The sequence below is a fragment of the Meles meles genome, chromosome 14, assembly GCF_922984935.1.
Source record: "Meles meles chromosome 14, mMelMel3.1 paternal haplotype, whole genome shotgun sequence".
Classification (NCBI taxonomy): domain Eukaryota; kingdom Metazoa; phylum Chordata; class Mammalia; order Carnivora; family Mustelidae; genus Meles; species Meles meles.
In genome coordinates this window covers 14,083,271-14,109,508 of record NC_060079.1, presented here as the reverse complement: position 1 = coordinate 14,109,508, position 26,238 = coordinate 14,083,271, and the positions used below count along the sequence as shown (strand labels likewise).

The 26,238-nt window shown below is 41.9% G+C and overlaps 1 protein-coding gene across 6 annotated transcripts in view; it reads right to left on the bottom strand.

Moving 5' to 3' along the window:
- The window catches only part of FRY (FRY microtubule binding protein), a 444,482-nt gene that overhangs the window by 249,651 nt on the left and 168,593 nt on the right, over window positions 1-26,238 (bottom strand). The window contains exon 1 of one of the 6 annotated variants that reach the window (XM_045978036.1): window positions 13,342-14,105. The exons of 4 other annotated variants lie outside the window; for them this stretch is intronic. In XM_045978036.1, coding sequence (XP_045833992.1) covers window positions 13,342-13,411 — 70 coding nt within the window. In that variant the 5' untranslated portion in view covers window positions 13,412-14,105. Of the gene's footprint in view, window positions 1-13,341; window positions 14,106-26,238 lie in introns of those variants that run through there. One more of the 6 variants, XM_045978037.1, reaches the window with a different exon arrangement.

The window sequence follows — 26,238 nt, the reverse complement described above, 5'->3', positions numbered from 1 at the left end:
ATCAGTGCTCAAAGCTGGCGAGGACCAGACCTGTCCTGCAAAAGTGGCTGGCAGCAGAGAGGCGGTCAAGGAGGAGTTGTGAATGTTCCAGATGGGACGTGCCACGTGAAGAACACCTGGAACCAGGTCTTGGCAGAGGTGATGGGGACAGAGATCCAGATGTGGGGGATGTCATTTGGGGAAGAAAGCATGGAAAGTTTTAATGATGTTTTCAATGAACAAGAAAGAAGGGCCAAAAAGGACTCCAGTTTCTTGCCTGGAACTAACTGATCATGAAATTCAGCATTTACAGTAAGAAAGCTGAACAGAACAAGGGACCTGGAGGAGAGAGAGAAAGTTGAAGTTTTACCAGGCTGGTAAGAAAAGATTCAGCTTTGGACATAACTATCAGTAATATAGGAAAATAGTAGGGAAGATCTGGTCTTAAGGGTCAATGAGTATTATTTATGTACAAATAATAGTCACTCCTACTCATACACGCAACTTATTTTTCAGGGGGTTGATTTCTGGATATATTTTATTGTAATTATCGATTTATGTTGGTCTCTTTCTCTAGACAGTCTTCTCTTTAAGAGAAGGAACTTGGCTCATGTTCAGCTAAAAGTCATCTCAGGATATTAGAATTCAAAAAACTTTTTTTTCTGTTGTCTACACAAACTGTGTCCAAAGGCTGAAAGCAGTAGGTCAATCAGAGTGGCAAAAGATACATTCCTCCTATTTTCAGGAAGAAGGATACATTCCAGAAATTCCCCTAGCAACTTGAATCACATTTGCAAGCTTGTACTAAAGGTTGAGAGTAAGTGAACACCTGCCTCCTGCAGACGTGCTGGGGGAAATGAGCACAGGAGGGAGTTGGGAATGGCTCCTGCTGGGCAGCCAATAAGAACAGAGATTCTAGAGCCAGGAGTAAATTTGAATCTAGGTGCTAGCACTTACTGATGCACTTGCCCTGGGGAAGTCATTCATTCATTCATTCATTCATTCATTCATTTTTCACCTATACGGTGGTATTTGTCTTAGTAGGATCTGCTGAAGTTTAAATGAGATAGTGCTCAGAACAGAGGGTGAAACTCAGTAGTCCTTCATAAATGCTAGCTATTCTTAGGAGACCATTCCAAGACTTAGCTGAAGGGTGCTGTGGATAGGTAGTAAAGTGAGTCAATAAAACTCTCTCTGGTTAATAGCCAAATCTAAATAATAAGACTGAAATTTAAACCTCACCAGAAAATACTGATATTTCTACATAAATGGAAATACCCGAAAACAGGAAAATATTTTGGTCATTTTTTGGTAATGACAAAGTTAAGGATATTTTATCTACTGCTGTTGGATGGCATTCAGATGAATTAATACTGTATTTGCTCATTTTAATCTAATGACAGATTTCAATAAACCTAATATATTCCTGTTTCCTTTCTCTTTCAACAGAGAATTGGCTACAGTCTTGAAGGGCTCAGGTTTCTGATCTAGTAATATTCTTTCTTATAATTTGCTTAAAAGAAAACAAAAATAGACTCAATTTCTTATTGAATGGGCATAAGAAAAACACCAGGGAATGCTCCTTTTTTTTTCTTGAAACTAGAGGCAGAGAGATACATATTGTTATTTGAGAACTTTGCCACTGCTCTTTGACAAAGACCGCTCTGGTACCCTAGTAGGAAATACACGTCAATATCCTTCTGCTCCTATCCAGTTTCATCAATTTCACCTACTATTAATCAATCTCTTGATCTTGCGAAGAATGATGAGAGGTAGCATAGTTTAGTTTCTACCCTAGACTCTAGGTCTGATTTCTGGCTCTGTCACTTACAAGTGGTATGTGTAAACTAGGGTCATGGTGAGGATTAGAGGAAATGACGCATGTAAAGCAGGAATATAGCACTTGACACTTCGCAAGGGCTTATAAATATCAGCTGTTATTACTGTGCTTAATGCAAGGCTACGTAACGAAAGTGGGGAGCTATTAATAGTCATCTACCATTGTACGGATTATATTTTACAGCAGTTTCTATTGTTGACTACCCTTCTGCCTTGGTAAGAATCTCTGTTTTGTTCAAGTAGCAGGTAGCAGTCTCTTGTCCTACAGAAAGTGGACCCATTCCAGCCCGTGCATCATGGTTTGTCTAAACCAATGTGGTAATCCCATTCAACTTTGCCAGGACTGGCATATCACCCAATTCCAATTAGGAAAGCAAGAGGAAGTTTGCTGGTGTCTTTGGCAAAGTTTTTTCCTCATCAGAAGAAAGACCTAACCTGAACTCTCTCCCTTCCTGACTATTAAGTAAAGCAAAGAGGTTTGGAACTGAGGTTACCATCTGTGATCACGCAGTGACAAGTCTAAATGTTGGATGATCTGTGTCCTTGAGCTTCTAAATCCACCTGGAACCTACAATCTCCAGACTGTATGTTAGGTAAGCAAATTAATTAAGTCTTTATTCTTTCAGCCATCATGAAGTTATTTAGTATTTATGTAAAAGCCTCCTAAAATGAGACACATTTCCAATTACTAGATGGCAAGAGAAAGTTCTAAGTAAGAACCATACTGTTCTACCTATGAAGAACAGGCCTGTTACTGAACTGTGATTATTGAGAAGAGGGATTTAGGATTTAGAATGAAAGTCACTGATTAGAATCCTACTCAATCATTTCTAATTTATATTTCTTTTCTTTTTTAAGTGGAACAGTGGCTGATTTGAATTTCAACTCCTTTGCCCCTCTAGGAAAATGGTGATAAGCACTGAAGTAGCTAACAAAATGGCTAATAAGAGAAAGAAAAGAAGCTAAGTTAACATTAAAACAGATTTTTGGATCTTTAAGATGTGATAGAACTTTAGAGAGAGAATTTTTAGAGAGAATGAGAATGAGTTCTTAATCATAATTTTGACTGTTCTTAAAGCTCAAGCATTTAACATTGTTAATTTTTTTTCTTTTCATTTGAAAATGAGCCAAGTTTTGAAACACCTTCAAAATTGGTATCTCTATCGGCAGAAGCTAGGATCAGCTTTCCAATAATAATAATAATAATAATAATAATAGGAATAATGATAAGGACTGGGGGTTTGTTAGGAAACAGAACACAAAAATCATCAAGGAATACTACAATTTTTTCTTACTTTCCCATTTTCTTGCAATTATATTAGGTCAAATAAAATAGAGAAGGGGTTGTTCTGTACTCTCAGCTTGGAAGAGAAGATGAGATCAGGACTCACGGCCACCATCAAACCCTGAGGGAAGTAAAACAAAACACCCAGTGTGGCCCTGCACGGGGCTTAGCTTCTCTCTAAACTCCCAAAGGAAACTAAAATACTCATTAGAAAAGTAGAACTTTACTTCTGGGATGCTGAAATAGTACAAGTGTACTACAGCTAAGACCACGGTGTCAGTCAATACCAAGGCTTCATTTTTAGGGGAGATTCATCTAAAATGTGGTTTTCAAAAGCTGAATATTGAGAAGCTGAGTTCCATTTTTTGAAGAAAAACCACCATTTGTCCTCCCCATGGTGTTCGAACTTGTAAATTTTAAACTAACTGCTTATAATTTGCGAAAGTCATAGGCGATCTATTCCTTTAAGACAACGTTTTCAGTCGTATAATTCTTTAAAGCTGTCACGAGAGAGTTCTACCTAGTCCCAGGCATGAAGTGCAAGTGGATGGTGTAATGAACCAAATAGTGTTTCAGACACATTTTTAAATACCATCTTGGATCCTTATGACCTTCTTTATTTCAACAAGGCTTAACTGAAACATAGTATCTACTAAAACCTAGGAGAGTATCCTTTGAATGTATGATCATATGCTATAAAGCTTCCAGAATACTGACAATTTCTACAAGCACCATATCTCACCATGCCGAAAGACATGCTTGTCTCTTGATCAAGAATGCCAGCACTTCAAATGGGAGACAACCCTGTTCAAATTCAGAGTTGGATACACAGTCACTACTGTTTTAAAAAAAAAAAATACAGTAGAAATAACCCGATAGACTGTGCAGTGTGACACCTATTTCTTATTCAGAATACTTAAGAGCTGACTAGTCCAAGAAACTGATCAAGCTTAGAAAGCCAGAGATCCAGTCTCTACTTACCAGTCAAGTTCAATAGCGCACAACTCAACCCTCCTCCAGCTCGGCTTTAATGGCATCAGGGAAATAACTGACACATATTATGATGTTTACACAAACCTCATTTTTCCGTGGGGGTATTCAAAACCCTTCACATTAAACAGGTAGTGACAAGGTGTCACGTTTGCTCCTTTCACCTAAGGAAGTGGGGACAGGAGGCAATCAAGGTCACACACAGAAAAATAACAGAAAAACTTGATCTCGTGTTTAAACAACTGAAGTATGTTTTTGAGTTGACTCTTATGTAACACACCATTTTCTTGATTTGCCAGATCCTTCCTACATAAATATAATATTCGAATGGAATTTTACTAAAGTTTCTCCCTAGTTAATCTAATACCCTATGCTTTTCATGGCTGCCAAAATACATATTTACCTGTTTAAGTCTAAACTCAAAGAAGTCAGCCTACTGTCTCTTAAGCTCAGGCAAAAAAATTTAATGGAAATTTAATTGTATATTTCCATAATGTTGTGCTTGTGGCATTAGCTGAGAATTTTGGAAATTTCAAAGCTGTCTTCCACTGCTAAACTACTTTGCACTTTGCAATTGATTAAGAACAGCGGAGGCAGTCAGAGTTGTATATCAAATTAGAGTTGATAAAAGCTCTTAAAATAGATTTAAATGCCTTCTTGAAAAAGATTTCAACTCCCTTAAATTGACATGACAACAAATTCTTACAGCGGCATAAAAAGTATTAGCTGAAATGTTATGGCTTTGGCTTAAATTTCCATCTGCAGCTCATCAAATGACTATACAGTAGAAAGGAATTAAACCAAAATCAGACTCATTATAGAGTTTGATATGCTGACAGAATATAAACTTTCACTGTTTAGCAGCTGGAGTTCTGGAGTTCTGGGTGACAAATATTTAAATGCTTGTGCTTATATGTTCTGTAAGAAAGAAGAAAAGTGTTTTAACCATATAGGTAAGAGGTAGGATTGAGAACCTTACAGAAATATAGAATTCTCTCTCACATACAACCTACTCTTTAATCTCAATGTTCTGAAGAGTGACAGGACCACTCAAATGAAGAACGGCTGGCTTTAAATTAGTCCCAGGTCAAAATTCTGATAAACATGGTAAGTCTTCTTCACAGTATTCTAATGTAAGAATGCCTATCTGAAACTCTTGCTACCCTGATACTGACATTCAACCAAGTGTTTCAGAGTAAATAATTTACTTTCCCTCTTCTCTTACAGGTGTCCTGCTAGGGGGAATGTTCTTACTGGAATTTGCTTGCAAGCACCAGGTTTCCAACAGTTGTCCGACGCCATGAAAGTATAAATCCATAAAGTTAAATTCAACAGAATCTACTGAACACAGTCTCCCAAATAAAATTCTCTATGGCATACACTGTCGCTGAAATATCGTTGGATCCTTTCCCTGGGATTCTTCTGTATTAATATTTCTAGCTTCTGAAACTTCCAAGGAAGGAGGACAGCTCTGAGATCCCTGATGGGAGGACCCAGGTCTGATTCAGACACCCAGAGCAGTGGGTCTGGTGTGTGGTGCTCAAAAGGAAATCCTGAATAACGTTTCTCTTGTTTTTCCAGCACCGTGGCGTCGCAAAGTATTCTGATGCAACAACTGGGGAAAGCTGACGCTAAGATAGTAAGTTTTTGAGTATAATCCAGAATCGAAAAGTAAGTAAAGATGTTCTTATGGAAAAAGCTAATCCTATTGCTCCTTCAAGCCTGAGAGACACTTTTCAACTCAAAGAATAGAACATTTTCTTACTCCTGTAGCCAACGGTTCTACAATGGAGAGATATTTAAGTGAATATGATGAAAGGAATCTATCAAATGGCAGGGGTCAGTAAGGAAAAAGATGAGATAAAGCTGTGTACTTTGTTTTTCACAAATGCCATTCACCTTTTCAAGAAGTGGTTGCCTGCTAATCTTTTTCGCTGGGCTGTGTGCAAATGGGTGATTCTCAGAAGACATCACAGTCTAGAAAATCAGACACGTTTGAGTGTTTAAAAAAGATCACTAAGAAAAGGTGGGGTACAGATACATCCAGAGAATCGCGACACGGATGTCTTTTATTTTTTTATATTTTTCAATTTGATTAATGTATAATACATGTTTTTTTTTTTAATGGGCTCACCTCTGTGAATCCGAAGTAACAGAAGCCATGATATACTGCATTTTTTTTTTAGTAAGTCCTACTCAAAAGTAAAGACCTGGGCTAAAATCAGTATTTGTCCATATGAATCTGATCTGAAAGCTCACAAAATTTACCTACTTGATGCCATCTGGGTGTCTCATCGCTCAGAAGCTCAATTTGGGGGTGGGGGGAATTAACCTTATCGCCCTAACCCAGGAACATTTAGGAAGAAGCGAGTTTATTCATAATCAATGCATCCCATTAATCAAATGAGGTAATGTTTTTAAAGATGCTGAGCAGACCACAAGGCACTAAATAAATTTAAGATTTAGTACCAGCAGAGAACCTGCACAAAAGCTTGTGTGTGGGGCTGACAAGCCACGGAACAGCCCCAACTCAGGAAAATGTCATTTCTCAGCCCAAACTCACATCTGAGTCCAATCATTTTGAATATCACATGAAGCTTAGAAATGTAGAAGTTACTAAAAAGATCAAGACATATGTAACCCATTCAATTCCTTGAGCTGTACCCAGAAGTGAACTAATGAGTCATAGGTATTAAGATGTTTTGAAACAGATGTCTTTTTAAATAAAGAGAATATTTCATGTTGTATCATCTAAATGTGCCGTTGAAACATCTGAATGTTGGCAACTTTCTCAAATATCCTAGGCTGTTCCCAGATTGTAAAAGTATCCAAGTCCTCTCTCCTTCTTACCACCCCTGTTTCCGGTCTATTTCAGTCTATGGGCACCTTTACTTAGCAGCAGGCAAAAGTAGCAGAGAAGCTGAAATCAAATCATTTTGTGCTGCCGTCCTTATAGCAGGCTTTGTGGTGGACAAAACTGGTGCTATCAGGGAAAATGAGATCTCTGAATTATAGATTTCCATTAGTCCTGGAGATTGTCTCCCTGTTCTCCCCGCTAAAGATGAGTAGGAGTTTGCTACCATTTCCTAAACAGAAATACAACCCATCAGAGAAACTTCAGCATAGTATGCAAATGACTCTTCAGAAAGAATTAAAACTTATTAGTACCTTTTTATTTACTAGAATCATTTAAATTATGTATTTATATATACTTTTAATAAAAAGCAGGAAAAAACTCGACATGAAACACTCCTAACAAAAGACGTGTAGTTTTACTATAATCTTCTGTGTGTGTGTTGTATGTTCAATCAAATGACCATAGTGAACAAACTGCGTTATTTGTAATAATAACAGTGAAGACGTCAGTACGTATGTCTTTCAAACAGGCCTGTGTGAAAGGAGATGGTGCTCTCCAGCACTGGTTCTTAGGGCAAAGTGGGCAGGGGGAGGAAGATTATGAATAAAGTAGCTTCCTCTTCATGTTCCTGGTTTAGGATGACAAGGCTTAATCCCCCCAAAGTTGAGCTTCTGAGCTATGAGATACCGAGAAGGCATCCAATAGGCATATTCCGTGAGGTTTCAGATCAGATTCCAAAGAATAAATAACGATCTTATTTTTTAATTTGTTTTAATATTTTATTTATTTATTTGACATACAGAGCTCACAAGTAGGCAGACAGGCAGTCAGAGAGAGGGGAGAGGGAGAAGCAGGCTCCCTGCTGAGCAGAGAGCCCGACGCAGGGCTCGATCCCAGGACCCTGGGATCATGACCTGAGCCAAAGGCAGAGGCTTTAACCCACTGAGCCACCCAGGTGCCCCTAAATAATGATTTTACTCCAGGATCTTTCCCTGGACTAAAAGGGACTACCGGACTAAAAAAGACTGAAAGACTCTGAATAGAGAGTGAGAGGACAGAGAGAGAAAGTGAGAGAGAGAGAGAGAGAGCACACTCACACACGCCCAAGCCTCAAGGGAGCAGAGGGAGGGAGGGGGCTAAGGACTGGCAGTGGCATCGGCCAACAAGAATGAAAGTATCTGTAATGCACTAAGATCCCCAATGTTCTTGACCCTTTGATCATCCTATGGGTGATTTTTAAAAATGTGATTATCAAGTGGATTCAGGGAAAGGTTTATGGCGCTTACTAGCATCCTGACTTTCAGCAAATCATTTTCCCAACTCATTTTATTTTTCGTCTGTCAAGTGCGGATCATAACGTCCCCTTGCAGGGTTATTGGAAAGAGTGAAGATAATAAACACAACGGTCATATGGCCTCCTTTGCCCACGGCAGTCCCAGTATAATTATTAACTTTCACTCTCAAAAGTGTCCCAGTTTGGACAAATAATAATGTGGTTGCCCTACATAGAAATTACCAAGTGTAACATCTGACAGGCAGTGGGCCCTCGGTCAATGTGACAGTCACTGTTATTCTAAAATTGTTCAAGCATATTAACAATGACAAAAAAACAACACACAAAACAAACACACCAACGCCCTCCCCCTTGTTATTTATCTTCATCACAAACCCAGAGCAGGCTCTTTCTACCCAGAGTAGATGTTGATTTGGGGTTTCATTTCTCATTAGGACTATAAACTACTCGAGCAGACGTGACCACGACCTGAGGGAGTGCACAGCCGGTCAGACATCTCAGTGACAGCAACATGGGAGTAACTCCCTCCCGAGTGCCTGGAAGGTGCTGGGAGCTTCCTATGGTTTCAGGGCCCTAAGGGAAGCTCATTTGTTCTGTAACTGTACCGCTCTGCTGGATTCAGGCAACTTGATTACCTTTACTTGTCTACTTTTTCACCTCAGCTCCACAAAGAGCTTAAAGCTAACACCTTGAGGTTTCTCTTAAGCCTTTCCTATAGGGTCTTTGAGCTACACTGATGACATAAACAGGAGTCAGTATGTCCTGCTCTGCACTCAGTCAGTGGTGTGCCCCATCCCCTTGTGCATGTGATCTCTCTGTCCCAACTTAACCCGACACTAACCGGCATTTCTTTCTTTCTTCCTCTCTTTCAAGATTTTATTTCTTTGAGAGGGAACAAAAGAAAGATCACAGAGGGAGAGAGAGAAGCTGACTTCCCACTGAGCAGTGAGCCCAACAATGACTTGGGGCTCAAACCCAGGATCCTGAGATCATGGCCAAAGCCAAAGGCAGATGCTTAAGGGGCTGAGCCACCCAGGCGCCCCCACTAAACAGTATTTCTATGTTGGACAGAAATATTGTCCTTCATCACCATAATTTAGCTCACTACGATATATCTGAAAAATGTCACAACCAGTTCTCCCAAGTGATGTAAGTTTTTCTAGAATATTACACATTTCAGAATGCATAGCAGCCCTTCCAAACAGGCAAAGGACTTGCTCGGTTCCCCAGACTAGTTTATTTGTCAACGGAGTTACAAATAAAGAGTTAACCTAAAGAGTTACCCTAAAGAGTTAACAAGCTTTCAAAAGTTCCCCTCATTGGGGTGGCAAGAGTTGACAAATGTTTTAAGAAAGATGCAAACTGGCCTGGAAAGATCAAGACGTTGAAGAAGTTTGGAATGCCCCTTTGTTCACTGGGTCCTAGGTTTGTTTGCACACCAGGGAGTAGACAGAAACACAAGGAATACCAGGAGAAGGTTTCAGATGGGTGGGAGAGCCCACACACTTCGCTCTGTACTTCAAGAAGAAAGCATGCCTTCCTTTCCTCTGAAATAGCTTAGAACTATCTGCTGTCAACTTTGTAGCAAACTTGGAAGGCTAAGAAGTCTTCCTGCCACTGAGGACGTTGCCAGGCCATCTCCCCTGCTGCTGGGAGGTATTTACACAGGGGAGGTAGGCATATTCTAATAGTAGCTAAGGTAGAAAGGGGGGAATGTTAAAAAGTAAATCTAGAAAGTAAATCTAAGGAAGCAACTATTTTTGGCATATTCACACAGTTCCCTACACCTAGGGGTGTAGCAAGTGTTGACTATTCATAGAATAATCCACAAATGATGTCAGGAGTCTGACTCCGATCCTAAGTGGGGTTCGAAGCCAGGGGAGTGCTGGAATACCTTCACGTTATTTTAACATTTACTGAGTGTTTACGATGTGCTAGATATTGTTCTGAGCGCTGTAATTCTCAAAATGCCTCATTTACTCCCATGAATTATCCATTCTCTTTCCTTCCATTTCACAGATGAGAAAAATGAAACAGAGAGGAGTTAATGAACTGTCGAAGGCCACACAGGTGCAGGCGACAGAGACCTGAACCAAACCTATCTGGTGACTTGTGTGTTCTAGCTGAGGGCACGCCAGATTAGGGAGCCTGTGTGTGTGCAGGCACGGAGTGAGCAGATGACATGCGGCTGGAGGGGAAGAACAATCAGAGAGAGAGGCTGGATGAGGAGCTCAAAGAGGGCCCTGAATGGCAGTCACAGACTCGGGGGTGAGACAGAGCTGTGGTGGGGTCTTTGAAATGCTGGTAGAAGCCTCTCAAGAAGCCCACTCCGTGTCAGGGGGACCTTTAGGAGACCACTGGAGCATTCCAGGTTAAAGTGAGAAAAGCCCGTGGAGGCCGTGGCTGTGAACACCAAGGGGAGCAGCTGTGAGAATCACTGAATGGCTGTGGCAAAGTCTGGATATGACTGGGGAAGGAGCCCCAGGACTTAACAGCAGGGAAGGTCCAGGGGGCTAAGGAAAGCCTCCGCAATGAGGTCTACAAAGGACATTTTATTTCCAGACATCAAGGCCATTTTAATTTCCAACTCCATTAAAATGAAAGGGCAGGCTGACAGAGTGGGCATGCCAGTGAAGAAGGGTGTCAAAATGAACAGTGAATAAAAAGCCAACACATCTCACCAGGCAATGACTGATTTAATTGACTTGTTAATTCTTCAGAGGAGACAGATACATGAAATTACATCCCCCCCCACAGTGTGCCCTTAACAACAAAAAAGGGGGGGGCCTTAACGGACATGCTCATGGAATCATCTCTCCTCTTATTACCACCTTGCAAAGCAGTCAGCCATAGTTACATGCTTTATTTTATTGCTTTTTAATTGTTGTACTTTTATAACTAAGCACCACTATGTAATTAGGAGCCTGGTTCTCCACTCAGGTATGTGGGCGGGCATCCTGGCCTCTCGAACCTGCTGTTGGCCCACAATGAGCTCCGTGATGCAGCCTCACGGGCCTGGTTACACTGAGTAGGTCAAAGCCCTCAGGCTACTGTTTTCTACTGACAAACTCCTTTCTCTCTTTGCTACTGAAAATATGTAAAACTGAGAGCAAAGCGAGGTCAGAAGCAGGTTAGTGTTGCAACAAGCCTAAAGACGAGTAAGCAAAAAAGTGAGTTTCCTCTTCCTCTTTTAAGAAAGGGCTGAAGAGCATTCTGACTTCCAAAGGAACACAAAAGAGAATCACCAAGTTCATGCTTCCGTAATGAAGAAATTAAGAGAGAAGGCAGGTATGGTGTCTCGTTCACCTTTGCAGCCCCCCAGGCTGGAGTAGTAGGTGTTGAATAAATATTTGCTGGATGAATTAAAAGATTTCAAAATTATGCCCCGGATACTCTCAAAGTAGATAGGAGCAGTCATTTTGAACCATTTCCTGATGTGACAGAGAGAGAGAAACAGAGACAGAGAGAATGTATGTAGGGGAGGGATGCGTTAGAAAAGGTGGAGAGAATATACTTTGTCTAGAGTAATTTGAAAATTGACAAGGGGAGAAAGATTTTAAAAGAAATCCCAATGGCCTCAGTACTGTCACACATAATTTTCTATCTAATGAGACAATGACAAAAATTGATAGGAGAAAATCATCTGGCCTTGGTGTACTCAAAATGATGATTCAAAACCACATACTGATGTCAAACTCACAGTAAGTCTTTCCAGTTATTGGAAAACTGCTCCATTAAGAACCTGTGTGTCAAATCCTTTTCATTCATCAAAGGGTGGGTAGACAAAGGAAGATTCATCCTGGAGTATAAAGTATTGCACCAATAACGGATCCAAGATAAATGAATTACGACTACAACAAATAAAGGAATTCTATTTGGGTGACAGTAGGACTCCCAAATGGCTTCCCACTTGTCAAAAAACAGCCTCAGACAAGCCCCATCGTGTATACAGTGGTGCAAAATGGACCTGGGAAAAATGGTCTCTTTGGATACCATTTAGAGATTCATATCCCTAAATTCCTTAAGGCTGAAGCTACTTTGGCTCTTTTCTTAAAGCAATTATGGCACAGGCTCTCTTGCCCAGGTTCTGTTTACGTAAGGACCGTCTTGGCCACAGGTCATCTGGGTAGGAGCTAATTAATTGCCAGCTCTTTGAGCACAGGTAGGTTAATTAGCATGCATGTAATACGGCCTCGTAATTTTTCTTGGGAAAATTGTTTTAAATTCCAAACAATTAAGGATCTGTAATACCTGCCGGTCTTTTATCCAGAGCAAGCACAAAGGCTATTGGAGAAATAGAAAAGACTTTGTTTTTAAACTATTCAGAAGACACAAGGCATCACTGATCACCTCAAGGCCTCATTTTAATTGGATTCCAGATCCACGATGCCTTAGAGATAGTCTTTTGGAAATATATTACTGCTAAAATCTTTAAGTAGGTCAGCAATGGAACTTCAGAAGCCATAACATTCTTAAATCCTAATAAAAGATCAGGGTCAGAACCTTACTTTGTGTATATTTCAGGAAAGCATGTTGTGGGTTTGGACCACAACACATCAGGATTTTTACAAATCCAAATATTAAGGAGCATTCTGAACATCATCCACACGGACAAGAAAGAGAAATAAACCTGCAAATGCCTCTAGATACAAAAGAGATGAGTCTTGGGTTTTGGACTATTAAGCACTTTTTTTTTTCCTCCAGACAATAGCCTAATAGGAGAATTACGAAGTACTCTGACACCCTCCACACCCCTCCGATTAAACCACACTTCACCAAATACTTAGATAAAGCCTGATCAAATAAACATTAAGGCAGAAAATGCAGCCTAGAATGCCCCATCCTGGGCTCTGCTGGAGTCTGAAGGGCCATCTCACTGGAAAATTTAACCAAACAAAATCTACTGTGATTCCCCTGCAGCCTTTGCACTTAAGGAAAGCCAGTTCGGTCTCTGACATTTTGATTTTCACAGCAGACCCAACAAAAAAAAAACTTCCTGGGCTCCCAAGCTTATGCCTCCAGTTGAGATTGGATTTCTCGAACCTTACGCAACAGCCAGCAAACAAACAAACAGAAAAGGTTATTTCTATTACTCACTATTACTCCAGGATTTCAGTAAATATTTGATACTGATCTCAAAGAAGCCGGAATCCTGCTGGCTGGCCATGTCGGCGGTATACAAAGAGGCTCCCGGGACTGGACTGGGAGCCGCCGGAGGAGCAGGTACCGGGCGTGGAGATGTGCCTGTCACAGGTTAGTGATGTAAGCGGGGGTCAGCGGCGGAGAGGGAGGCTCGGCAGGTCCACCTCCGGCATGGCAGGGAGCCCTCATTTAAAGGACACCGAGGAGCCAGCGGGAGAGAGATGCTCGGCCGCTCCTCCTCCTCCTCCTCCTGCTCGGGGTCCAGGACTCGCTTCTTATTTGCTGGGTGCTGATCTGCCTGCAGCCCTCAGAAGGCGGCGGCCGCTGCTTTCATTTCTGGGCTGCCATAACCAGAGCCGGCCGCTGCCGGCCGCCCGCATGCTCTGCTCCAGCCAGGTACGCTCCGAGGAAGCCCCCACCTGAGCTGGCGATCCGTTTTCCCTCGGGAGGGAGGGTTTCTTGGCTGGCCTCCCTGACACCCTGCAGACCTCTCAGCCCACACAGCTCTCCGCAGGGCTGAGGGATGGGCTGGGAGCGCCGCCCCCTGTCCCTGCCCCTGCCCCTGCCCACGGGCTCCACCTGAGCCGCCCCTCGGCCCGGACTCAGCCGGAGGAGGGGGAGGAATCTCCCAGCTTCTGGGGCTCCTCGCTCTTCAGAAATGCTTCCAGGGAGCAGCCCGCGTGAGCACTGGCTGCTACTTCCCCTTGTGTCTGTCCCTGAAATAATACACAACCGCATCGAGCTGCAGCGGGCGAAGCGAGCTGCACCCCTGGATCTGGCTGCAGTGACGTTTTTCAGAAAAGCCCCATCTGTCAGCCTTGTTGCAGGAAGAACGCTGGGCTTTTTCTTCCCCTTCTTTCACCGGCACAGTGGAAGCTGCACTTTGTGCCTCGCCCTCCCAGAAAGGCTTGCCCTTTGGAGAGGCACCGCACCCCGAAACGTGTGCGTCTGAAGGGCATGCCTGGTGGGCTTGTTTACAGAATGTCAGGCTCCATGGGCAGATCTGTGTCTCAAACCGATCGTTTCTAAGAATTGCCGAGCCCACGGAAGCTTATTTATTTGTGTTAAAAGGATAAGAAGCAAAGGCATTCGATTCCTTGCTGTACAATGGCTTTTTAGTTGGTGAAATCTCGCTATCAGGTGTCCTGATTTCGGTTAGCTGTATTTCATGTTATCATATAGCTTGACTAGGGGATTAAATAAGAGCTTTCTGATTTTGACAGGCTGCCTTTCAGTAGGTGGGATTTGGCCAACCATCTCACAAATCACGGAATAGTTCTCCCTTTCCAGTACATTTCTGATTAGTATTTTCCAAAGGAACGAATAAAGCCATATTAATAATTATTGAACATAAAAAATGTTGGGCAACTCCCCTCAAATCAACATACAAATAGGACTTTTTAGACTAACAGTTCTTTTGAGAAATGGAAAGAGTACAATGTACTTCTAAGATGAAGAATTTTTTTAAATTTAGCACTACAGAGAACCAGTGCTATGTCCTGAAATGCCCCAAGACACCATCAATACAAGCATTTCAAGCTCCTTACACTTACACAAAAGGCAAGCCCTGAGCCACTAAGATTTCCAGCTCTACTCACAGTGCTTCATTCCTGTGAAGTCACTTATCAGATGGACTTTTTCTTTCTTTTTTTTTCCTTTAAAGATTTTATTTATTTGAGAGAGAGCATGAGCGGGGAGCAGAGGGAGAAGCAGGCTCCTCACCAAACAGGGAACCTGACACCGGGCTCGATCCCAGGACCCTGAGCCAAAGGCAGAGGCCAACCAGGAGCCTCTGGACTTCTTCATCATTTACAGTCTTACTAGAGTTGATAAGCTAATTTTGTTTTGTCACCTGTACTTTGAATGAATGGGTTCCAAGGGAAAGAGGACCCAAAGGTTTTACCTCAAAATAGCGATCACGTCTGAAAACAAAAACTAATATCTATACCCACCTTTCTGAGGCCTCCACATGGCAATGAATGAACAGGGAGTCTGCATGGTGCCTCTGAGTTAATGAGCACAAAGTCTCCCAAGACAGGTCCCAGATGCCTACCTCGCTCCAGACCTTAGCTAGGAGAACTCAGCTTCCTCACCTGGGAAATGGGGATAATAGTGGTACCAACCTCATTCAGTTTTTGGAGAGATTAGATGACATTATGAATAAAGTGCTCTGCATAGTGTCTTGCATAGAGTAAACAACTAAGTTTTAGTGATATTGATATTTAGAATGAAACCTTGGGGAGGCCAGAATACAACTTTGGAAATTAACCACATGTTTGTACTGCTGGTATGACTTAGAAGGTGTAGCACTTTTGAACACCAAAGGTAACAATGTGGGGCTAGCAAGTTGGAGACATTTGGAACAGCTGTAATAAGCAAGCACGCTGTTATGTACTGTTACTCAAGAATGCTACAGAGCATTCTCTTGGTCCACCTTATAAAAGAGATCTTTAACTGGATTTTCAAAGTTTTCAGTCCTACCATAAACATATTAACTGGCTGAGAATGCCACTCTTACATATATTTCAAGAGGAAACGATCATAAAATTTTAAACGCTATTGAGAAAAGAATGTTTTTAATGGCATCTCATTTTCCCTGTGAAGAGCGAATCAGTAACTAAGAGCCCAGTTTCCGTCCGTTAGAACCTGAAATCTTGCTCACATGTGCTTACCCCCCCCCCCCCATTTGAGTACCTTTAAAGAGAGCATATATTGTAGAAGAACAGAAAAGGCCTTTTGTTTTGTTGAAAGGCCTACAAATCAAAGAGAATGACACCTGCTGCAAGCTGGGATTAAACATTGATCCTTTTGTCTCCTCTCTGGTGGGGGCAGGGACGTTTATAAAACAAAATATAGCCAGAACAGGCACCTGGACAGAGGAACCTAAAATACAAAATAAAATCTGAATTTGTCCCTGGCTTCTTATGAGACTTCAGATACCACTTAAGAGGAATGAGGGAACTTTCCTTCATAATCTTAGGAGACCATATAATGAACCTTTAAGCAAGGGGTTAGGCATAGATTTTGGAGGCTCAGAGAAAAGTAGCAGTAATACAGGAAAGCTGAAAGATCTCGGGAGGTGGTATCCAAGAGTAGGAAAAAAAAAGTCAGAAAGTGACCTGAGACATAATTAGTAATACCATCTACATCTATTCAACACTAATACTGTGTTTAAAAATACCTATTTAATCATATCGAATCCTACCCCCCCCAACCTAGGAAGTGCTCTGAATAGCCCCATTTCATAGATGAGTAAATGGAGGCTTGAAGAGGCATAGAATAAGGTTAAGATCACAGAGCTAGCAAAATTTAAGTCTAGCAAATTCTAGAACCAGAGTTATTTTCCTCTCCTCTCCTTTTTCCTTAAATCACAAGCAAGGCAAGAATCATGGTTATCAAACTTCTTATCCAAAGTTCAGGAAGAGATGCTAAGACCCTTGTTATCACTCCATAATAGGAGTGCTTCCGGCCCCATTGGCTCTCCAAAATTGATTACCGCCTTCCCATTGGGCTCTAGCCTGGGGAAGGAATGGTTCCTTGGGGCTTTGGCCCACCCCGAAGGAACCTAGAGAAGAATACTGTTATTTTTCCCATCAGTTTGACTCGTTGTACAGGTTGTGGTCTGATGAAGGGTGCCGGACCTGGGGTAGAGGTGGGACAGGTGAGGGTGGCAAGTTTGTCTGAACGCCACTCACTCTCCAAGCTATAACGGGAGGAAATGGGCTGTGTCCACCCTGGTGTGTGCCACACATCTGCCCAATACTCAGTCCACAGGAAGGGGTGCCTCATTGTGATCCATACAGCCAATGGACTGGTGGTAGCCTGGGGCGGTGTGGTAGGAACACCAAGAAAACAGAGCATTTCAAGAAGACAGAGGCCAACTGGTCACCTGTGTCCCAGCCTGCTGAGCTGAGTGGATTGATTGCATATTACAATCTGTGGCATGTAGCCATCCTGCCTGAATTCCTACTCTCTTCTCTCCCTCCAGAAGAGCCACGTGTCCCTCAGTTGTGCATCTGCCACAGCCCCTAGCACACACTAAGATGCAAAAAACACACAGAGTCACCGAATGAACAGACGTGTCACGCATGCCTACCGCTATCGGTTGCCTGGGTGGGGGGGGATGTACAACTGAAGTGCAATCAGTTTGTGTTTTAATTCATACTTAATTTTTCTTTCCTAGCATTTCTGAAAATTCTTTTTTGAGACGAAAGTGTGTGGTGTTCAAAAAAATGTGTCAACGAAGCTAGGCAAACAATCTGGATGCTTGCCAACATCCAGAGCCATCTCCGAATGGTTTTAAAGAGTCTGATTGAGTTGATTGGGTTAGGGTTGGAATCCACCCCCTTTCCCTGTGGATGGTGGCACGTGGGCACACATGTGTAATTATTGTCAGAGTGACATGTACGTTCATGCATAGAATGTATTAGGCAGAAGGGAAATGTTTTCCTAGCATCCTGAGGAAACAAAGGAAAATCACTCTTTGTAAGAAAAAATAGCTTTACAGTTTTTGCTCAGTTTACAATTCCAAACAGAAAGCATTAAATATATCTATTCCTACAATTATCTATTGTTGGTTAATAAGAAAAGTTCCAAGTCAAATTAAGCATCACCTAAAATCAATGGTGACAATTATAGAGAAGGCTTTGTTTCTCCTTATGCAGGACGAGGTCCTTTAGAGATAAAGAAAGCTTCAATATCAATCAAAAACTTTTTTGATATATTTTAGGTGCATCATTTGGGGCTGATCTATCTGGTGCTAAAAACACAGTAGAGGAAAAAAATATGAAGTGATGCCACATCATATTCATTTTGTAAACAGAAAACTCAATAATCACTCCCTTAAAAAAATCCAACCCACACACACAAATCTTCACAAAAATAGATCCTGCAAATTTTGAAAACGCTTGCTCCATTACTATTCAGTACAAATACTTTTTTTTTTTCCCAAAGGAACTGAAATACATTTAAATGTTCTGAATGCCCCAGAACCTCATTAAAGCACAGCTTGTTTTTGCCCAGATTCAGACGTAAACAAGGAAAATTGTCTCTTAAAATGGTTTCCATTAAAAATTAGCAGCAGAACCCATTTTTTTCCCCTACTCGCCTCCTCTGCAAAGGAGTTTCATAAGGGACTGCGATCCCCGACAAAGGAATCGAATGTCAGTCTAGCCCATGGGAAGCGCATGAAGGATTTGAGCAGTGAAAGGCATCTGATGGCAGCAGGGAGCAGGGTCAAGTTTGAAGTCACTCCCCTTGCTGCTCTGCACAGCCAAAGCCCTCTCCACAAGCCCATGACAACAGGGTGTGTTACAAGTTTAACGTAGGGTAAGGGAATTAACATTAATCAAGCACTTGAGGTTGAGACCCTGCAAAGCTGTATTTCAGAGGACCTATGTGGACACACACGAGCAAAGGGCCACATCTCCTGGGCACTTGCAAGGCATGTCTCAAAAGCGGCGCCAACACATCATTAGAATGGACTGGGACTCGGCTGTGTGTTAACTCCCGTCACTACCCCAGCATCTTCATAATGGGTGAAACGAACATTTGGCCTCTCTCCCAACACTTCCCCCCAACGTTCCCTATATTTGCTCTTGAATGATGACTTCCAGAGCAATATTCCCCGGATATTAATTAGAAGGGGCACGCTGTAGCTCGCCAGAGCCAAGGCCCTGCTCTCCCACCTAGGAGCTCTGTTGTTTGGTTGCTGAACACCTCCCAGCCTCAGTTTCTTCATCTGTAAAATGTGCTTATCTCATGGGTCTGTTATGAGGATTACATGAGCACATAGTCAGATGACAACTGTCCAGCAGCAGATCTGGAGCTAGCAACAAACCCAGAATATGCAGCACAAAATGCCTCCTTAACTCCAAAGTCAGGTTAGGGAAAGGGGGAGAGAGAGAGAAAGATTTGGCTTATCACAGTGGGCTCCCATCTCCAGCCCCCTCTACCATCCCCAAACCTCCCAATCCACCCCTAGCTCCCACTGGCTGCCAGGGTGAGGCCAAAATTTTGCAAAGTAAAGAAAGACTGAACTTCTGCACATACAAAAATGTATTATTTAATATTTTAGGGCATCCAAGTTTTGGTGCCCAGGGTAAAGCCAAGTAGAGGTTCTGGTGAGCTTAGTATAGACTCAGTATCTCCCTAATTTATTCTTCTCATTGACCTCTCAAGTAGCGCCTACATATTTGGATATTAAGCTGAAGCTAAACCAGGAGATACAGTTCATACATATTTTGTATGTACAAATATAAAGATTTGACCTCAATTTCTGCAGGGCACAGTAGGAGTTAGTACTGTATTTAGAGAATACATGTGTGTGAAGAGAAAATATGGATTTCTTTCTCTGCCTTTTATCATGAAGGCATACAATAATGTTGATAACCTTACTATCCTATTTTCAAATATCATCAGCAACCAGAGAAATTAATTACACTGAGATACAAACAGGTTCAATATCATGAGCCACAACAGGAGCCAACAATTAATACATGATTATAAAATATTAAGTCCTTTCAGAAGAAAAACATGGCATTTGCTTTTGCCATCATTATTTACCAAAAATGCACAGACTGATAATACTTAGGATAAAAAACAATTATATTAATTCTTCCCAAACATTAGTTGCCATTGAAAGAGAACTAAGAAAATAGTTTTTCCTTATAAAAATGATAATTAAACAAACAAAAAAAGATGCATTCCCATAGTAGCATTTAAGTGTTTGGGCTATAGCAAGACATTTCCATTATTAAGTGATTAAAAATTAAGTACCCAATTTTAGGGCTAGAACTAATATTCCTACTAATGTTTCCAATTTCATACACAAAAGTAAATATTAGATTTTAAGTCCTAAGAGGCAGATCAACTTTTCCTCACAAGTACCATTTAATGTATATAGTTATTGAAATCTAGAATTTTAAAGTCAATGAAATTGGGAAAAATTGGAAATTTTGATTAGTTTTTTTTATATCCTTACTACTTAAACTTTATACACCTTTCTCTTTCTTTTAAGTGCAATCACATGTTTGCAGTTATCTACAAACAAAGTCTGATGGACTGGGAGTCAGGAAACTTTATCCTGTTCCTTACTCTAACCTGAATATGATGACCTTGGGCAAGTTACTTCCTACTAAATGAGGAAAGCTGCTTCTTATCACCAGACGGGCTCATCTCCTGGGACAGGCCCACCTTTGATATCTCATATTATTGGGAGGGACCCCCACACTGGGGAAAGAACAGTGCGCAATAAATGATTTGATGTCAGTCTTTGGCATTTGTTAGTTGAACCTTTTGGCAACAGATGCACCTTCTCAATTCTTTTCTGATAAAGCTAGTATCAAAAGTGCCCCATATAAAGCACACGCTGCCTGACGAGGAAGAGCAGCGGACACGGGAGCAAAAAATAACTGGGAAAGAGAAAGAGGTAAGTCAAAGTGAAACGGATCAATTGCCTTCTGTGAAGGCAGTGAGGCAGTATCAAAGTGCTTCCTTTGGTTTAGAGGAAAAGTGACACACAGTCTACCGTTGGCCAAGTCCTGGAAACCAGGGATACCCTGTAGCTGAAAACCAGCTCACGGTCCCAGAGATGAAGAGTTAAGCTAAGGAATTAGATACATAGAACAGCCCTTCAGGGGGCGCCTGGGTGGCTCAGTGGGTTAAAGCCTCTGCATTCAGCTCAGGTCATGGTCTCAGGGTCCTGGGATCGAACCCCGCGTCGAATCCCGCATGGGGCTCTCCGCTCAGCGGGGAGCCTGCTTCCTCCTCTCTCTCTGCCTGCCTCTCTGCCTCCTTGTGATCTCTGTCAAATAAATAAATTAAAAAAAAAAAAAAAAGCAGCCCCTCAGGTAAAACAAATGTTTTAAACAGAAGTTTAAACATCTCTGAGCATCACTGATTCAACCTTCACAGTGACCATCTGTCCACGGAGAAGGATGGGTCAGATCCTCCGATCCTGCCTTTAGAGGAGCCCAGCAACAGTGACGTGGAGAAACACGTGATTCGCCTTCTCCACCCACAGGCACCGTTCCACGTGGTAGAAAATGTCACTCCAAAGGCCCAAGTAAATTCTGCAGGATAGACAAAGTCTTGCCAGGCATGTTTTTAGAAAGGGTGGGGAAATCACCACCCTATTTTGACCAGACAGGCAGAGCTTTGTGTGGGAGGGTGGGGCTGCTAGAAACTGTCTGAAGGATGACGGGAGGGAACAGTTTAACAGGCTGGTGGGGAGAGCGGTTCCAACTGCCCGGCTCAGCTCAGGAGCCAGAGAAAGGATAATGATCTTTGCAGACGGTCAGGGTGGGTGAGGTCACTTTGAGCGGCCCAGGGAAATAGAGGTGGAGGGTCAGGATTCCGATGCCCACAGCGTCAGTTGTGGGGAGACACAAGCTCGGGTCAGCCCTCACTCCGCCAGGCGATCCACTCCTGTGGTCAAGGTACTCCCTTCTCGTTTATAGGGTACAGTATCACCTGTATACTGTACAGTGATACTGTACTATCTGCTAGCCACAGGAGGTTGTTTCAGGATCTCAAAGGGGATTCTGTAGATGAAGGACTTTGTATCCCCAGTGTGTCCGTGTTAGGATGCTCAGGGCTCCAGAAGTCTGAGGATCACACAAAAGGGCAGGAGGTCCCCGGCTAGCTCTTCCCTCTTCCAGAAACACATCATCACTTTCCAGCTATTGTGGACATCAGCTTCTGGATTAGGGACAGACCAGGGTTGTCCTGCTATTTAAGTGGCCATTTGTAAACTCCAGGAATGTGCTGGTGGTTTGCTTGCGCCTTATCCAAATGCCACTTCGGTCTCTGGATAAATACAGGATGGGCGGCAACCGCAGTCTGCCTACTACTCCGCCCTACCCCAAGATTTATTTTCCAACTTCTTTGCTCTTCAAGGGAATTTTTTTCTTATCCTTTATAATTTTTTTTAAAACATCTGTCTATAAATTCTCTAATCTTTGACTGTATAGTTCAAATTTTATGTTCATGAAAACAACAGGCAGCACAAAAGAAAGGAAAGGGGACGTGGATGTGGATAGACCTTCTTTTGAGCTGTTGGATAAGATTTTTGAGACATTTCTGAGAGTGAGAAATGTATCAGCAAGAAGGCTAAATCTGGAATGAATATAGCTATACTCTCGACTTTGGCTTTATACCTACTTGTACGTATGAGGACAATGAAAGTTACGGGGACTCGACAGCGAGGACATGGCAGAGGAGTGATAACAACAATAATGCAGATGACGGCTGGCTAAATGACAGAGCCAAACTGGAGCGCAGATCTGATGCTAGACCAGTTATGTCCAATGGAAACGTAACAGAAGCCAAATATGCAATTTAAAGTTTTCTAGTATGTACATTTATAATAATGAAATGGGTAAAATTAAATATATTTTATCTAACCTAATACACCCCAAAAATGATGACTTCAACATGCAATATATGTAAAATTATTATTGTATTATTAATATTCTTTTTTTCTTACACTAAATATTTGAACTCTGGTGTTATTATTTTATAGCACATTGTAAATTGGATATCCACATTCCGTGGGCCCAAGAGCCACATGTGGCCAATGGGTCCTTTATTGGACAGTGCAACTCTAGGAAGTTCTTAACTACTTTTGGACCCTTATGGCAGTCCGGCAAAGCCAATGGGCTCCTTCTCAGAACATCAAGAAGACAAAATGCATGAGATTACAACAGAAACCAGTTATTTTGAAATACAGTTATCAAATTATTTCAAAAACCACAAAACTGTGGTTTTGTAGATACACATTTCTTTATATACACATTAAATACATTAAAGAACATAATCCAGAGGTAAGCCCAGTAATCATAATAATTTTTAATAAAAGAAACAAATATTGAAATCTACCTAAAGCAACTCTAACATAATGAAAAAAAAATCTGTTATTTTAATTAGTAGTGAAGTCAGAGATACTGCTAATATTATTTTTGTTGCCTATATTAGTACTTGAGGAAGAGTAAATTTCAGTTGAAAGTTAATGAGAGGCAAACTATAATTTTTTCCCATCTCAGCCCTTGGGTCCCCACAGTCCTACCTGTGGATCTGCTTGAGGTGTTCTCAGCACTAGTCTCTACTCCTCCCACACACCCCTCCTTCCAGGACAGCTCAGTTTCAGGTGATTCTTGAAGATGGTCATAAATAATTGCTACACATTGGAGAAGATTCTCATGCTTCCCCCCCCTTCTCTTGATTCTACTTCTTCCTCTTCCTCCAGTCCTTGCTTTCTGCCATCCTCACCACGCTCTTCAGTATCTTATTCGAATCAATTGAGGTGTACATTAAATGATACCATGTATCCTAAACCTTTTCCCAGAAGCTACAGGTACCACACTCACCAAATAATTTGTTGCTAGGCTGTAGAACTGCAGCTAATTACAAATCCTTATGATCTAACAAGTATATGCAATGTAACTCACATCTGCGTTTGATCTAAATTGTCCATGTTAGAGAATATGTAAGAGGTTCAATAATCTCCCCTCCCCCAAACTTACATGTGTTGATAAGTTGATGAATGATATCCTAAATCCTTCGAATATCCAAATGGAAAGGAGATAGGTTATATTATTCTATACACTTAAAATAGTGTTCTGATCTTCACAACTAAGTTAGTTTTTAAGATTTCACTTTTCTTTGAGATGTGAAACTCATTTGGTGGATCAAAACCAGCATATTTTTCTAATACAATAGAACAGGAAGGAACACTTTAGAGCACATCCTATAGTTATAGGGGTGATCAGGGTTTCATAAAACTTACATTTTATATATGTACATATATACGATATATACATATGTGAATGCTGATCTGATGTAAAATATACTTCTTATTGTGAGACTTGTGAGTCATGCTCAGAAAAGTTTGGAAATCTTGTACGTTGCTGGTGGGAATGGAAAATGGTTCAGCCATATGGAAAAGTTTGGCAGTTTCTCAAAAAGTTAAACATAGAATGACCACAGAACCCCACAATTCCACTCTTTGCATATTCCCTAAAGAATTGAAAACAGGGACTCAAACGAATACACGTACATCCATGTTCATGGAAGCACTATTCACTGTGGCCGAAAGCTGGAAGAGCCCAAATGCCTACTGATGGCTGCATGAATACACAAACTGCGATAGAGCCCCTGTGACTGAATGGATACACAAATTGCGTCAGAGCCCCGTGGAATATCCAGCCAGAGGAAGGAACGGAGTACCAGCTGATCTGTGTTACCTGGACAAACCTTGTAAACACTATGCTAAGTGAAAGGAGCCAGCCCATCAGAGGCTGCATATTGTGTGATTTGATGTATAAGAAATAACCAGAATAGGCAAATCCTTAATGACAGAATGCAGACCGACTATTGCCAGGGGTACAGAGAGAGGGGAAGAATCTGGTTAGGGATTTTACTTTGGAGTGAGAGCAATGTCTTGGAAGGAGATAGAGGTGGTGCTTGTATAACCTTGTGCATGTATTAAATGCCACTGTATTTGAAATGGTTAATTTCATGTTATGTGCATGTCACTTTAATAAATTACTGAAAGGAAAAAAAAGTTGGAATGCTCTAGCTCTAGAAGGCTTGTCAGGAGGTCTACTTTTCATTTGCATGGGGTCTACTTCCTCTGTGGTGCTGCTACATTGCCACCTAGTGGTGAAGGTGCCTTCCATCTGGGCTCAAGGGCTAGAGACGTCTGGTTGCCTAAAGAGTAGCCCTCATGGGGCGCCTGGGTGGCTCAGTGGGTTAAAGCCTCTGCCTTCGGCTCAGGTCATGATCCCAGGGTCCTGGGATTGAGCCCCACATCAGGCTCTCTGCTCCGCAGGGAGCCTGCCTCCTCCTCTCTCTTTGCCTGCCTCTCTGCCTAGTTGTGATTTCTGTCCAAAAAAAAAGAGTGGCCCTCATGCTCATAAGTCCTTCAATACCCAAAGCAAGTCAAGGCCCACACACTTAAGTGCAGTAGCTACTTCATAAGCATCCAAACGATGCACAGTGATAACCTCCAACCACTTGGAGCTTTAAGTGGGGAAGCAGGATGTTTTCAGTCCTGGTTCTGAAATATTCATCAAGAAGTCTCTCTGGGATTCATTTGCCGGTCTTTAAACAGGGACTAGCAGCCCCTCTAGCAGGATAAGGATGAATACCAGATAGCATAAAGAATGTGCACCAAATGGGAGTTTCCTTCCTTAACTTCCTAAGGATACTTGGGATGAGCTTATGAACCCCAAACAAGAGGACTTTTATCTCCAAAGGAGCTCCCTCCAGTTCAGACTGTCCATGGAAGAAAAAGACTGTGGGTGTCCAGAGCAAGGGGACATAGATCTGGAGGGTGCAAGCATAGAACATATACCAGAAACAAGAGAACACAAAGCCCAGAGGCCAGAGCATCAGGGAGCTGGTGAGAACCAGGTGTATAACAGGATGGGAAGAGAGAAAGAAAGGAGAGATCAAGCAGACATTCTAGTTATTGCCACAAATGTTGCCTGACCGGAGAGGGAGAGACAGACAGACAGACAGATAGCAACCACCTGCATGCAAATGGACTTAGGTGAAAGATTCCAGCTCCACAGAACATCATGTGTTCTGTAAAGAATGGAATGAAAAGCAGCCTGAAGTGTGACATATAGTTAAAAAAAACCACCAGAAAAGACAGAAACTAAGTCGTGTGCTTTTCAAATTAGAAGGCCAAAGGGTTCAATCAACCTGAAGGGTTAAAGAAAGAACACAGAGGAAAGGATCACAGAATTAATTAAAAGTAAAATAGAGAGGGAAAATTTCAGAGCAAAGTACACTGCTGCCATGCCCAAATAGTCAGGATTCGTAGGAAATTATAGGAGGTGGTGTGGT